Source organism: Oryzias latipes, chromosome 6 (genome assembly GCF_053564925.1).
Source record: "Oryzias latipes strain Hd-rR chromosome 6, Olatipes_Hd-rR_3.1".
In the NCBI taxonomy this organism is placed as follows: domain Eukaryota; kingdom Metazoa; phylum Chordata; class Actinopteri; order Beloniformes; family Adrianichthyidae; genus Oryzias; species Oryzias latipes.
The window spans coordinates 3,217,002-3,232,830 of record NC_136242.1 but is presented as its reverse complement, the minus strand read 5'-3'; the positions used below and the strand labels follow the sequence as shown (position 1 = coordinate 3,232,830).

The 15,829-nt window shown below is 44.1% G+C and overlaps 1 protein-coding gene across 2 annotated transcripts in view; it reads left to right on the top strand.

Annotated features, from left to right (window-relative positions):
- lrrk2 (leucine-rich repeat kinase 2) overlaps positions 1 to 15,829 on the top strand; it is a 60,435-nt gene that overhangs the window by 43,604 nt on the left and 1,002 nt on the right. The window contains exons 34-51 of one of the 2 annotated variants that reach the window (XM_023955455.2): positions 404 to 591; positions 692 to 846; positions 940 to 1,086; positions 2,173 to 2,364; positions 2,482 to 2,628; positions 2,724 to 2,836; positions 6,338 to 6,528; positions 6,650 to 6,810; positions 6,885 to 7,055; positions 7,349 to 7,449; positions 10,319 to 10,531; positions 11,381 to 11,574; positions 13,083 to 13,155; positions 13,242 to 13,432; positions 13,843 to 13,995; positions 14,071 to 14,297; positions 15,029 to 15,088; positions 15,169 to 15,301. In XM_023955455.2, the coding sequence (XP_023811223.1) occupies positions 404 to 591; positions 692 to 846; positions 940 to 1,086; positions 2,173 to 2,364; positions 2,482 to 2,628; positions 2,724 to 2,836; positions 6,338 to 6,528; positions 6,650 to 6,810; positions 6,885 to 7,055; positions 7,349 to 7,449; positions 10,319 to 10,531; positions 11,381 to 11,574; positions 13,083 to 13,155; positions 13,242 to 13,432; positions 13,843 to 13,995; positions 14,071 to 14,297; positions 15,029 to 15,088; positions 15,169 to 15,293 (2,802 nt within the window). In that variant the 3' untranslated portion in view covers positions 15,294 to 15,301. Of the gene's footprint in view, positions 1 to 403; positions 592 to 691; positions 847 to 939; positions 1,087 to 2,172; positions 2,365 to 2,481; positions 2,629 to 2,723; positions 2,837 to 6,337; positions 6,529 to 6,628; positions 6,811 to 6,884; positions 7,056 to 7,348; positions 7,450 to 10,318; positions 10,532 to 11,380; positions 11,575 to 13,082; positions 13,156 to 13,241; positions 13,433 to 13,842; positions 13,996 to 14,070; positions 14,298 to 15,028; positions 15,089 to 15,168; positions 15,302 to 15,829 lie in introns of both variants that reach the window. The other variant, XM_078948231.1, reaches the window with a different exon arrangement.

Here is a 15,829-nt window from a genome sequence, read left to right as displayed (position 1 = left end):
TTTACAGTGAATTTATTCAGTTCAACATCAGGTATTTCTGCTTTGCAGACATGCAGACAATGACAAAGGGTCAAATAAAAACAGAAATAATTGTTGTTCTAATGTGGGACTTTAGATAAACTGAGGTTGGATGGAAAAATTCTCTTAGAGATGAAAACAAAAAAAAGCTTCAGTCTCTGTTTAGTCTCAAACTTTAAACAGTTCTTCATCTCCTAAACAGTCATTTTATGCTCACATCTTTGATTACAGTTTGGTTTTGTGATGATTTTTATTTTCCAACTTTACTGAACATAGCGTTAACATACAAAATCCAACATCAAGGAATCAGACATTAATAATCAATGCCATCATTCCAAACTCATTAAGACACACAGTGGTCTCTCCTTGCTGCTTATCTGCGCAGAAACTGACTTTAAAGAGCTGCGGTCTCCGGGAGCAACCCAAAGGAATTGTTCAGCGCTCTGTGATGGAGAAGTTTCTCTCCGAGAGCAAATGTTTCCCAAAGAGCCACCTGGTGCAGTTTGTCAAACTGTTGGAGAAGTTCCAGATTGCTCTTCCTTTAGGTGAGGACCAACTGCTGGTACCTAGCAGGTAAGCTCAGATCCTCACACCGCCTCTAGAGAACACACAATAGTCCATGATAACCACAGGGGGATCGCTGTTTTCTACCCACCCACCCCACCACGCGCAGTTTGTCCAAGCACAGACCGGTCATAGAGCTGCCTCACTGTGAGAACTCCGAGGTTATTGTGCGTTTCTATGAGATGCCATACTTTCCCATGGATTACTGGTCTCGTCAGATCTGCCGGCTTCTGGAGGTGTCCTCATATTTGCTTTGTGGACAAGGTAACCTGAACCATGATCACCCATTCATCCACGCTGGGCGTGCTGGTGTGTGAGACGAGTGTTTAACCCCCCCCTCCCCTCCCCCCTACGCAGACAAAATGCTGCGACCCAACCGGATCTACTGGAGGAGAGGCGTCTACCTGAACTGGTGTCCTGAAGCATATTGTCTGGTGGAAGCTGCTTCAGAGGAGGGAAGTCCCTCAAGCTTCGTCAAAATAACTGTTCCCATGTCGCGAAAAGGTAACAATGTGTGTGCGGCGGACATCTGCTTCTGAGTGAAATCTAAGGAGACGTTGGAATGGAAATTAGAGCCACAAGCGGCGTTGTATATGTACGCCTGCAGGCGCTAACACTCTGCCCATGCCACCCCGCCACAGCTGCTCGTAACAAATTCCTCAAAAAAATACTTTTTTTCAAAATGGCGCCTTTACTGTTGTGAAACCAACAGCTCCATCACAACCATTTTAGTTCTTGGTCGCCTGGGGGTGACAAACAGGTCTATGTAGGTTTTAGAAGAATCGGCATTTTTAGCTGTACTTGGCAATTGTGGTTTTTGTTAACCACGCCCACATTCCTAATATGTTCACATCTTATGTCATATTGTTTCGTTCTGCTGGAGCCAGGAATTCATTTTTTGAATTTTCACAAAGTAAAAACCTTGCAAGCAAGAGGGAATCGCTACTTTGGGAATTTGCCAAGCTAACGCCATTCAAAATCTACAAATTTTAAATCCAACATTTTTCCCTCAAGTATCTTCCCAATGCTGCTCCAGTAGATATGGGCTGATAGATCCAAATCCCTAGGAGGAGTTTCAATGGGTAGAAGGTCCTAAAGGGGAATTTTTTTCTAATAACTCAAGATGACGCCCCCTTCCCGAGGTCAAAGGTCAACAAAACTGTGGGTGTAGACTTAAGCTGGTGGTGTGTAAAGGTAAAGTATTGCCAAAATTTACACTTTGCCTCAAAAGGGTCACTAAGTTGTAGATTCTGTGACCATCCCATAATCATTTTAAAACTTCCTTGTAAATAACCCCGATGTGTGTGTTTTGGTTTCATTGGTGGTTATCTAAAAAGCTTTTGAGCCCCGTGAGACAAATGTATCCTCATTCCTTTTTTTAATGGGATCTTGAATCAGATACTAGGTGCGTGCAAAGTTTGGTGAGTTTTTGAGCCCGTGGCAGGGTATTTTCACTGAAAGGGGCAGTAAGAGTGAGGGGTGAGAAAACAATCAGGCACTTGCGGTTTTGCCGCGGGTCATAAATGTTTCTACTTACGCTGTTCAAAGCCCTGACCATCAGCATAACATGAGCCTCCTTGGCTGCTGCAGGCCGGGTGTTACTGGGTCAGGTTGTGGATCACACCGACTCCGTGCTGGAGGAATGGTTTCCTGGTCTGCTCAACACTGACATGCACGGCAACGGAGAGGCTCTGATAAAGAGGTGGGCGGTGTACAGCTTCCATGACGGACAACAGCCCAGCAAGATTCTGCTGGAGGATCTTTTCAGATACTCCGATAATGGTACACAGTGCAGTTCCCACCAGAAGATCAACTCTTTGACTTCTTTTAGTTCTAAAATACTCAGCTGACCTTTTTAAAGTGATCAGAAATCTTCACCTATGTCTTCATCACCTCCAGATTTTCTGCTGGTGAACCCAGAGGATCCAGGTTGCACAGTTCCCATCTCACTGATCGCCCCGGACCTGGTGCTGAGTGACCAGCCGGCAGGAACAATGCTGGACCGTGAGGAGCTGGAAGTAGACCTGTCCAAAGAGAGCAGGCTGGGTATGGACCTGAAGACCCTACACAGCTGTCGGGCTTCCATCTCCTTTAGTCAGCCCAAGTTTGTAAATCTGTTTTGCTTCTTTTTCCCCCCTTAGGGGATGGAGGGTTTGGAACAGTTTATCGTGGCGTCTACAAAAATGAAGACGTTGCTGTGAAAATTTTCAACAAACATGCGTCAGAGCTTTATGTCTACAGGCTGCTGAGACAGGTAATACAATGGAGAAATGTGCCACCAAATGCGTTTTCAATACAGTAAACCCTTGTTTTTTCGCGGGGGTTACGATTAAAAAAAAAAAACTGTGAAAAACAAAATCCGTGAAGTAGAAACCTTTATTATTTTTTTTTACAATTATTATACAATTAAATACTCTGAGGTGAGGTCGCTGAGGTGGAGAAGGTGCAGGAGTTTAAGTACTTGGGGTCAACAGTTCAGTGTGATGGGGAGTGTGGAAAAGAGGTGAAGAGGCGAGTGCAGGCAGGTTGGAGCGGTTGGAGGAAAGTGTCAGGAGTGTTGTGTGACAGAAGAGTGTCAGCAAGACTCAAAGGAAAGGTGTACAAGACAGTGGTGAGACCAGCTCTGCTCTATGGGTTAGAGACGGTAGCAGTGAGACAGAGACAAGAGGCTGAGATGGAGGTAGTGGAGATGAAGATGTTGAGGTTCTCCTTAGGAGTGACCAGGTTAGACAGGATAAGGAACGAGTACATCAGAGGGACGGCTCATGTTGCCTGTGTTAGCAACAAAGTCAGAGAAGCCAGACTGAGATGGTTTGGACATGTTCAGAGGAGGGATAGTGGATATATTGGTAGAAGGATGTTGGAGAAGGAGCTGCCTGGCAGGAGGGCAAGAGGACGGCCAAAGAGGAGATACATGGATGTCTTAACAGAGGACATGAAGTTGGCTAACGTTAGGGTAGAAGATGTTCATGATAGAGTGAGGTGGAAAAGGATGATTCGCTGTGGCGACCCCTGATGGGAAAAGCCGAAAGAGAAAGAAGATACAATTAAATACTCTATTCTACATTGAAAAGAAAGAACAGACCATTTTACAGGCTCAAACATTTGTTTCACAAATCAAAGTACTTTAGCAACGTTTTCTTCAACAAATAACTTCTCTACTGTACTGTCAAATAATAATTTTAATCATCGATGTGAACAGAAGGCTTCAAATTGCAGAGATTAGCCCCGCCCACCGTGACCCGAGTAATAGGATTAAACAGGAGAAAATTTAAAATGATTATAAAAAAATACAAAGTACAGTGGGACAAATAGTGACTCAGGTGTATTTCACTGCTCTTCAGACTGAACCGCTGCATCCTGACTCCGCTCTGCAGTGTTTTCTTCTTCTGAAGCCCGCGGTGCAGCTGTGTTTGTTCAGGAGAAGAACATAGTGATAGACAGTTGTCGGTCTTTTTTTATGGGCTTTAGAGAAACTAGAAATTGCTAGAGAATTTGCACGTACGTAATGTAAATTTGACAAGCTGTTTTACGTACGTGAACATATTAAACTGCAATGTTATTGAAGCGCAGGTAGAGAAGAAGCAGAGTGACTTTTTAGCCAATCAGAATGCAGAACACAATGCACGATGCAAATCCGTGAAGTAGCGAAACCGTGAAAAGTAAACCGCGTTATAGCGAGGGATCACTGTACTCCATTTTCACCAGGGATGTCACAATTCTGCGTTTCAAACCGAGCGGTCTGTCACGCCGTAGTTACCACACATATTATTGTGGGATTGGTGCAACCCTGCTGCATACCAGTATGTTTACCTTAAGTATCATACACATATTGGGCTAAATTGAACACAAATGTTTTGTTTTGTTAACCACACCAGGTTTAGTACGACCAAACTGAGAGGTTTTTCTTCATTGTTACTTGCTTATTAGCAAATGAAAAAAAAGATTCTCTGAATTATTTTGTTGCTTTGTAACACACAAATCCCATATCAAAACTTTCCCGAGGTTAAACCCAAGAGGGCACCGTGTTTTGACAAGAAGAGGAACAAGACTTGTACTCCAATGAAAATCATGTTTTTTGATTTTTTGACGACATGTACTTATGAAAGAGAACAAATGGAATAGGAAATCCTTTCATTTTTGCATTTCTGATTATTTCTCCTTTTAAATCAAACCTTCAAAAAAGATCCTCTGTTTGAATTATTGAGACGTTGTGATGTCACAACAGCACAAGCTCAGAGAAGGTGGCACATTGCTGCATTCCCCGCACGTATTGAAAGTGCGTCCAAGGCTGTTGTCCACACGTATTTAAAACTAAACTTGACGTTAAAGTTCCAAATATATTCTCCGCATTTGTGTCCTCGTTTTGACCGAGTTTGTAGGCTTGCTGTTAACCAGAGAGGGTAAAAATAAAAGCAAGAATTAAATTAAGGGGACCTTTTTCAAGTTCAGGAGGCTGGCTCCACATCCATCCGTCTGTGTCTGGTTGCCGGTTCGCCTCCCGGGAGCCGCATAGTGATCCATCTCCATACGCCCTGCAACAGACTGTCCAGGGGGTTCAGATGGGTAACAAAGAAGGCCGCAGGTCATGAGATGGCGTCTGCACCATTGACTTAACATAGAAACTTGCTGCCTCTGCCACTTGAATCGCATTCAGTTTAACCGTAACCCCTAATCCTAAACTTAACTCTTCCTCTGTCCGTGCAGCCAAGAAATAAGTTCAGCACTGGCCGCGTGTATCTGGAAAACTACGTGTGAATAGTCACTTTGTTTCTGGCATTTCATTTTATTTGCTGTGTAAATTTGTCTCTCCCCCCCACACACACCCAAATAAACATGATAGATGGCTTTTTAAGAGATTTGGATTGTGGGATTTTGGTTAAAAACTTCATAATCGTAATTAGAACACCACTGGGAACAAATAGTATTTAAGAAAAATGTTATAGGGCAGAAAACACACAAACAGTGCAAAACATTTCACTTCCACAATAAATCCTTCCAGACTCATTTATCCGGACATTGATACATTTGCAGAGTTACACACCAACACACACACATGATAGAAGGTGGCGTAATTCCAGAGACGAAAGGAAAACTAATTTCTCACATCTTAATTGGTACAGAAAATAAGACCCACTCTATATAAAGATATACATTTAAGCTTAAAATTGCATTTCTTTACTCATTTTGTTTTGAATCGGGAGCAGATGAAAAAACAAATTTTTAAAAAAGAGCTTATTCGTCAGGAAGAAAATACGCTCAGCAGGTCAAACGCTCCCTGCTCTGCTTCATTCTGATCATCCACTGTCAGACAAACAGATCCATAAACGTCTTTGTTTTCCTCATCTGAGCTGGAATCTGGATCTAAACTGGAACGACTGGATGGCTCCGATATTGCTCGCCAGTTTTGTTGCACTGCTAATGTTAGTTTGGGGTTTTGAGAGGCTGTAAGCTAGCGGTAGAGAGATTGTGAACAGATGGGTAATGGGAAGTGGGGCTTGGCTTACTCTGTTGCCACGACTGAGAGGTGAATTTCTGAAGAACTACTGCAGTTTTGCAGTAACTACATCCTAGAAAATGCCTAAAAACTGCATTATAATAATTTTATTTTGATGATTTTCCTGGAAACACTTTAAAATAGATCAAAAGATGATTCTCATTTGTTTGTGAAAGGCTTCAGATATTTCTCATCTCTGTTCTCCACAGACCGGGTTCTGTATTGTCATCAGTCCAATTGTCTTGTGTGTTTTTAAAGGAGCTGGCGGTGTTGGGTCGCCTCCGACACCCCAGCCTGGTGGGCCTGCTGGCAGCTGGCTCGGCCCCTCAGGTCCTGGTGATGGAGCTGGCCCTGCGAGGCTCTCTGGATGCCCTCTTCGAACACCAGAACGGCAGCCTCAGCCGAAAGCTGCAGCACAGGATCTCCCTGCAGGTGGCAGACGGACTCAGGTAGAAGAGTCGATCTTTATCAGCCTTTGCTTGACAGAGAAGGACTTTTTCCAACAGATCAAAAGAGGATTGGAGCGGGTCTTTAATGACTGATTTGAAGACGTTTGATCTTTGTGACCAGGTACCTTCACTCCGCCATGATCATCTATCGGGATTTAAAGCCTCACAACGTCCTGCTGTTCAACTTGAAGACCGACTCTGAGATCATCGTCAAAATCACAGACTACGGCATCGCCCAGTACTGCTGCAGCATGGGAGTGAGGAGCTCCGAGGGCACGCCAGGTCAGGCAAGCCCTCACCAGCAGGTGAAGATGTTCCTGGTGCGGCAGAAAACCTTTCATTTGTTCATGCGGCAGGTTTCCGAGCACCGGAAGTGGCTCGCGGCAACGCAGTCTACAACCAGCAGGCAGACGTGTTCTCATTGGGTCTGCTGCTCTACGACCTTCTGACCTGCGGCGAGAGAATCTCAGACGGCATGAAGTTTCCCAGCGAGTTTGATGAAGTCGCAGTTCAAGGAAATCTTCCAGGTGATAATATTATTAAGACGCTAATCTCAGATTTTTTATTTTAAATGGACTCTGAGCTTCCAGCATACGTTTTTCAGAGCTGTAAGCTTTAGTGACTGAGTTCAAAGACTTCACCAGACAAAGAATCTGTCTGAAATAGAAAAGAGTCATAAAAGGTGTCTGGATTGTAAACACATATTTGTTATTTTGTCCTTTAAGAAACACAAAGACAAAAAAAACATATGGCAAATGTGTCTGCATTCATTTATTTGATGTAAATGATGAACCTGGAAGTTAAAAATCTTCCACAACAGATCCGGTCCAGCATTACGGGTGCTCACCGTGGCCCGGCTTTCAGGCTCTAATGAAGGACTGTCTGAAGGAAAACCCACAGGACAGACCCACTTCTGCTCAGGTGAGAGCCGGAGCTTTCTTTATTTACCACGACCAAAAACGTTTGCTCAGTCAAAGGTTCTGCAACTGGAAGACACAAAATGGAAAAAAAAGATCTAGGACATCACATTTGTTTTTTGGGCGGCCGTGGTGCAGCTCTAGGGCGGTCGACCCATGATCGTAAGATTGCACGTTCGATTCCCGCCTTGCACGCCCATGAGTCGAAGTGTCCTTGGGCAAGACACTGAACCCCACCTTGCCTCTGGTGGTAGGCGGGCGCCTGTGTTTGGCAGCGGAGCCGCCACCAGTGTGTGAATGGGTGAATGAATGTGTGTGTGACTGTAAAGCGCTTTGTCTTTGTAGGAAGAAAGGCGCTATATAAGTATACGCCATTACCATTTACCATTGTTTGGTTTAAAAACTTTAATTTCTGTAACGGTACAAAAAAAGCCATTCCAATCGTTCCTGCTGTGGATTATGGGATACATGCAAATGTGCTGTTTTTAAAGCCTGGTTTATAGAAATGATGGGAACTAGTGAAACTTAAAACGGCACTCTTCATGTTTAAAGGCAGAAATAAGTTACCGTATTTTCCGGACTATAAGTCGCTCTGGAGTATAAGTTGCACCAGCCCAAAAATGCATTATAAAGTAAAGAAAAAACACAGATAAGTCGCACTGGACTATAAGTCGCATTTTGACGGAGAAATTTTTTTGACAAAATCTGAGACCAAGAACTAATGACTTTCACAAACTCATATGACACAATCATAGCAAAATGTTTATCTCATAATTTCACAGTAATTCTTTCTCAAACCTATTTCTTTATTCTTTTCATGAAGCATCATTGGCCAACTAATACTCTGTTTTCATCCTGTAGTTGTAGAAACAGTTGTCATTTTTATTGCATTTCTGAATCTATGAAATCATTGGAAAATAGAATATTATGTTGTTAGCCTTCAAGATCTTACTGTTTAAAAAAAAGTTTGCTGATTCTCTGAGTCACTTAACATCCTCTTAACACTTAACATACCTCACACATCAAATTGACCCAGGAATATCATCTCTGGTCGTCACAAATGAACATAACAGGAGGGTTAACAATGTATTTATTTCAATTTATTTCTAACATAAGTCGCTGCGGAGTATAAGTCGCACCCCTTGCCAAACTATGAAAAAAAAGGCGACTTATAGTCCGGAAAATACGGTACTTCCAATAAACATAAACCAAATGTTCAAGGACAGAGACAGGCGTTAAAAGTAAAGCACAAAAGAAAATGTGCTCATCCATTTGTGGGTTTATGGAACGGGTTGGTTGAAGGTTTTAAAAAAAGCAAACGTTTACATGTATTCATAAAAAACCTACAAGATGTCACTGATGGAACTTTACAAGGCTAGAAATGATCAATAACTACAAATAAGCAAATGTCACTTCTGCATAGGTGCTATCAAAAAAGGTAATATAATTGTTTTGAGGAAAAAAAAACCTGTAAATAGAAATATAAACATTCTAAAGTGTTGTAAAAAAGGGGTGGGAGAATACAAGATTTTTCTTCTACCCACTCCTTTTCAAGCACACTTTGTTTTTATTTGTCTATTTTCAACTCTTGTCTTTATGTTCATTTAGTGTTTCATTAAAAACAACAAACGTATTTATCTCCTAGAAACAATAATTCTGTTCCTTACAGACCTGAAACTTCTGCTTGAAGAAGCTTTTCTGTATTGATCCCACCTGCTTAAACTGCTTATCTGTATCCCTAACCTCCTCTACGCTAAACGAACAGCCTCATGAGGAGAGATCAGCTGTTGGAGCAAATATTAGAAAATGACAGAAGTGAAGCATCTCTGACAACCACCCTCCAGCTGGAACTCACCTGGTGGACCAAATGATCTTGAGAACTGTGAGGAAACAGCCCAGGACTACTAGGAACCGGTCCATGACCTGAAGAGAGACAGGGCTGCAGTCACAGCGGTTACTATGGTAACACACTGAGCTCCATCAGTCCCCAACCAGAGCATGTCCGGGCCCGTCCAACGTTCTCCAGAGAACATCTGGATGATCTACAGGAGGACTGGGGGAAGGCCATGTGGTCAGATGAGACCAAAAGGGAATCTTTGGTATAAACACTACTCACCATATTTGAAGAAGGATGAAGTAGCATCCTAAGAACACCATGGAGGTGGAAACATCACGGGGGCATTTGAGGCTGGGGGCAAGCATGGCTGATCTTTATTTAGGATTGTATAAGTGGAGCTATGTATGGAGAGAATTTGGGCTGAAACCTCCCTTCATCAGTGGGAACATTAAGGAGGAAAATGGCTGGACGCTCCAATACTTTGTCCAAGCAACAAGGGAGTGTCTATGCAAAAGGGGTTTCAAAGTTCTGTAGAGTTCTAGCCAATCTTTGGACCTCAATTCAATAGAGAACCTTTGACCTCTGTCAGTACTAACTAGAGCTGCGTAACAAAGTATTGAGATGAACCTTTGCTACTGACCAAACAACTATTTTCTGCTACATTTTACAAAAATAATCTGGAAAAAAGAAGACAGTGTGATTTCCTGGCTGAGTTTGTTTTTTTCCATTCTGTCTCTCAGAGTTGAAGTGTTTCCATGATGAACATTAAAGAGCAAACACAGCTTTTTCAATGGGACAACCAATGACATTTCATCTGAATCCAGATGACAGGTGTCTAAACCAAAGAGCACATAGCTCAGCAAGTGCATTTGTTTATACCTATAACTCCAAATGCAAAGATAACTTTTTGTTTCTGGGGATCATTATAAAAATAGGAAACAGCACCAGCACACAAAAGTATCTAAGCACAACATCAATATTCCTGACGATAACTTTATGCTTTTGACGGAGTCTGGACTGCTCTTCCTGTGTGCAGGTGTTTGACCGGCTGAATTCAGGGGGAATGCTGTGTCTCATGATGGAGGTCAGGGACCCCCGGCTGCTGAGAGCCGAGTGCATCACTGCAAGCTCCGGTAGCGGCGAGGGACCTGAAAGCAGCCACACGGCCTGGCTTGGTGGGGGCAGCAGCACGCAGAGGCGGGGCTTCGTCACTGCTGTGGGCCTTGACAACAGCACAGTCATGACGCAGGTACTGACACCCTCCCAAATCCAGGCCAGGGGCCAAATGTGTTCTGTCCCACAGGTTTCCTGTTTGTTTTCACCATTCTGCTTTCTTACTGAGCCTTTGAGCAAAACTTGGAGCCTTGCCACACGTTACTCACCAAAATTGGCACCCTGTACCTGGTGAAAATGCATTTTTTGGCCTATACTTGTACTTGTATACTTGTATACTTGTGTAGCGCTTTCTACCTTCCTCGAAGGCTCAAAGTGCTTTACCGTCACAAACCCATTCACGCTCCGCTGCCAAACACTGGCGCCAACCGTCCTCCAGAGGCAAGGTGGGCGCCAGTGTCTTGCCCAAGGACACTTTGACACATGCCGGGAATCGAACCTGCAATCGTCCAATCAGAGGTCGACGGCCCTACCGCCCTTTGATCCATATTTTACCAGACTACTGTGAAAATGCAATACACTAGCTGCAAGCTCAAACTGAACAAAACCATAGAACACATGATATGACCATATTAGGAATGTGGGCGTGGCTAACACAAACTTCACCTGCCAAGGAAACTCAAAAATGTGCTCTTCTAAATTGTACAAAGACCTGTTCATCAACCTAAAATGGTTGCTATGGTGATAACATCAACACAAAAGTCCCCATTTTGAAAAAAAGGTTTTGTCAAAAGGGTGGCAAGGGCAGAAGGGGGGAGTGAGGGAAATGTAGCAGCTGCTCTGCCAGTGAGGTTGTGTCAACAGAGAGTAGCCTTTTAACGCAGCTCATGGCTACATTTTCTCTTTGTCCTTCCCATAAATGTACCTTTTTATTTTCCTAGCTTGCATTTGTTTGTAACACCTTGTGTTTTTTCCTTTGAAACAGGAAGTGGACTCCAGCCCGGTCTTGTCCCTTGTGACGGTCCGGATCCCAAACGAGGCCTGCCATTGGCTGGTTGCCGGCACACAGTCGGGCTCCCTGCTGGTGATCAGCACCGAAGACCTTTCCTCATGGCACTACCTGCAGGGTGTCACTGATGCCGTCACCTCCTTATACTTCCACGCTCAGCCTTGTTGCACGTAGGTGTCTGTTAGGAATAAAAAAAAAGAAGCTTCTGCTCATGATGCTTTCTATATGCGCAAAGGTCCAGAGGTCAGAGGTTTTGTTTCTCCTCTTATTAGTATAAACAAAGAAAAGGTCGTGAAGCATGAGATTACTGGGGTTGTAACAATGAAATGACTTAACCAGAGAATGGATTTCTATTCCTACCATCCAGTGATCGATCTGTCTGAGGCAAGTTCTCAATCAAATTCTATTCAATTTTATTTATATAGCCCAAAATCACAACAACAGTCGTCTCGATGGGTTTTATACCGCTAATCGTAAAGTAAACATAACATCGTAAGGATCATGAATACATAGAATTTAATAGGAAAATTCTAAACTGAACTAACGAAACAGACTAAACTCAAATGGGCGTCCCTGCCCTTAGACCCCCTTCTCAGTGAAGAAAAACTCAAAAAAAGAAGCAAACTCAGGGGTGTCCACATGAAGGAGGGATCCTCCCCCAGGACGGACAGACCATGTACCAGAATTGAGCTATAGCATTAGAAAATGTTTCAAAATAAAACAAGTTGATTATATTCATCTATACCATTTGGATTGAGCGACGGTAGGTTTCTTTCACTGCAACGTACAAAACCACCAGGTGTCTCACAGCGGACAACACACACAAAATGATCAAGACATCATCAACACTTTGAATTTAGCAAAGCACACCCGACATACTTCTATACTCACACATCCCAGAATCAGAGTGTGGAAACTTTACATTTAGCTGAAGCTGCACATTCAGGGACACAGCAATGACAGCTTGTGACGCTTTCGGATAGCAAACCTCCTTTTTAATGTCAATGTGTAAACAAACAATGCTAAAAAAACTACACAAAGATCAATTCATACACAGACTTGTTCTCTGTTTTGGGGAAATTGATGTATGCAGTTAATGCAAGCAGAATTAACTCAGCGGTCGTCATTTTAACTGGAAATAGGTCACACAGCTGCAGACATGGAGCCCATTCTGTCCTACATTTATCTTTCAATCCTAATATTAGCTCACGTTTTGGATTATAATCTATAAAATCTAAATGTTATTAACTTCTTGTCACTTACTAGTGATTTTCCCTTCTTAAGACACTGAACGGATTTCCCAAACAAGTGTATGACAAACTGAGCAGCTGCTCCTTTAACCCTTGTGCTATCTTAGCTGACCCCACCCTTCCATTGAGGTGTTCTCCCTACCATGACAAAGGTGGATAAAGGTGGAAAGATTTCATGTAATCCATGGACACCAGTGAAGATCACAAATCATTGAAGAAAAAAGGTTCAGAGCACTGTGTAGTGGGTCTAGATGACCCAACTCCCAATGTTAAAGTGCCTAGGATAGCACAAGGGTTACGATCATGTGGTTGACGTGTACTCTACATTTGACAGTCTCTGAAAATACAAACATACTGCCTTTCAGTGAGAAAAATGAAAACTAAGTGATAGTTTGTTCACTTTTACCTTTTTTTCCCTATATTTTTAGCCAAAGAAAAAGCTACTTGCTGGTTGGGACAGCAGATGGGATTCTCAGTGTTTATGAGGACTCTGTGCTCCCGGTAAAAACCTCTTTCCATTGAGTCTGGACTCAGAAATGTGCTGCCTCAGCAAGCAGGACTTCACTCTCCTCTTGTGCTCCTTGCAGCAAACAAACGGGAGGCCCGTCAAAACCCTCACCGTGGGAAACGTCAACACGCCGCTCATGTGTTTGGGCCCGTCTCTGCACTCTGCCGACTCCAGAACTCTGTGGGCCGGCTGTGGAACCAACATCCTGTCCTTTTCTGTGGACTACGACGTCTCCAGGTCCATCGACACCAGACCCAACGGTGTCCTGCAGTGAGTGATTCTCCTCAGGACCCTTAGAACCTCTGACATTTGACTGAAGCCAAAAGAGAGCACAAACAGCATGAAACTGTCTTCACTTCTGGGTGAATGGGTCTGGAACTTTGTTGCCACAACATTTTGTGATTATATAAGAACTATCAGAAGAACAATTGAAATGTATGTAATTTGTAATGTTTGAAAACTGTTGAAAAGCTTATTTTGCCGTGTTCTTACATAGTTTAGTGCTTGCATGTGTGTTTGATAAACATGACAGGATGTTCGTTTTCTTCGTACACACGGCCTTAAAGTGGACTTTAAAAAGTCTTAAATTGAACTTCATTAAATCTTTAAAGTTGAAGCTCAAATAAAAGAAACATCCACCGCAGTGCAGGAAGTGAAGTCATGGGGGTGTCGCCCTGCAGGCAGCAGCCGCCTCTGAGTGGCGAGGCGTGTGTGTCTCGCATGGTTGTGGACAAAAACGTGTACCTGAGTAAAGCCGGAGCGTCGACCGTTGAAGTTTGGGATAAGAGGAGTGAGAGGCTGATGGAGTGCATCGACTGTTGTCACATCATTCGGTACACACACACACGCTGTTAGTTACAGTAAATCTGTGTTTCCACGCATCCGCAGTGACTCTACTCTCCCTGCAGGCAGGACTCGGGCGGCAGACGCGGGCCGGGCGGACGAGCGGAACGCCCCTCTGACGCCCCGCCCCCCTGGGCCATAGTGAAGGCTCTGCTGCTGCAAAGCAATGCAGCTCTCTGGATCGGCACTAGGGGGGGCCATTTGCTGCTGCTGGAGCTCCCCAAACACCAGCCTCTGTGGGTCGCGGCGCTCGGCTGCGACTCGGTCCGCTCCATCACCTCTGCGTTCATACGTGCGTTCTCCACATTTGTCCTCTGGTGCTGAGCGCCACTGTCCTGCTGGTCATCACATCCAACATTGTCTGTTGATCACGAAGCCTCCAGGTCCCACTCCCATCATCTGTTGATCCATTTTCAAAGCGCTCCCAGTGGTCTTTTGATTATGATGATGCCGTTTTTAGCCCAAATCCAAAAACCTGTGTTGTTTACTAAGACATAGTTTCTGCAGAGCCGCAGGAGTTCAGTAGAAATTTACCTGGAAGCCCCCCCCCACTGCGGGGTGAAGCAGAGACCTTGTGGGCCACACAGCCTATTTTCTACGTCACAAATAAGCTCTTTTTCCAACTGCATCTTTTTGTCTGCTCCTGATTCACAGCGATTCGAATCAAGAATTACGTAGGAATGCTATTTTATTCTCACTTTTCTGCCATAAAGAGCATGCGTAAAAAACACCCTTTTCATCAGAGTGGGTCTTGAACTACTCCTGTTGGGTTGCCGTAGTTTTATGCTGCCAGTCCGTGGAGTCTGTTAATTGCAAACGAGAAGCGGATCCTGGCAGCAGTTAACCGGTGCTGGCACAGCGTGAGCTCCAGAACAGGTCAGATCCAGTGGAGCGGTGAAAGCAGCAGCAGAGTGTGACAACGGACACAAGCAAACATCAGGAACACACAGATACGCAGCACCTGCGGCTCACATTCATTTGCATCAGTGTCTTCCTGCAACATGCTTGTTTTTGCCCCCGCAGAGCCGCTGATCTGGAAGAATGTGGTGCTGGTTTTGGGACGGAGACTCCCACAAGACAAGAGTCAGTATGAGGGCGTTTCCGCAGACAGCTGTGGGATTGGGACGCCCAGCGCCTGAGCCTGTTTGTCCGTTTGCCCTCAGATGAGGAGTCTGTGCTGATGGTGTGGAGCAGCAAGCTGCCGGCGGAGGTCAGAGACCTGAAGAAGCACTGTGAGAAGAGGGAGCGCACCGCAGTGAGAATGAGAGAGCAGCTCCACCAATCCTGAGCCTGCAGGTTTGGAGGATTTCTATTCCATCCAATTAGGATTTTGCTGTTTTTAGCCACAAGAAAACAAAAACCTGTGTGGTTTCTAGAACAGTTTCTGCAGAGCGACAGGAGTTCATGACACATTCAGCTCGGAGTTTAGGGCGGGACTATTAGCAGAGCCCGTCACCACTTCCCATCATCCTTCTGTTTACACTCTCTCCCACTAGCTTACAGCCCCTCTCACCTTGTATTAGCGGTGCAAAAAAAATGCTGAGCAATATTGAAGCCATCCAGTCGTCCAGTTTGGATCCAGATTCCAGCTCAGACGAGGAAACAACGATTTAAATAAAGAAATACTCAGAAATGCCATTTAATTTGGAATATTCTTCATAAATGTCCTCCATCCTCAGAAAACCATGTCATCTTTCATCTGAGTGGGCTTTTTAACCTGCTAAAACAGCCGAGTCTGCCAGCTGCTGGGTGCTTTTTCTTCTTCTTTTTGTGTTGAAGTCTACCAAACTGCATGTTTAGTAGATGCTAAATGTTAAGCAGTTC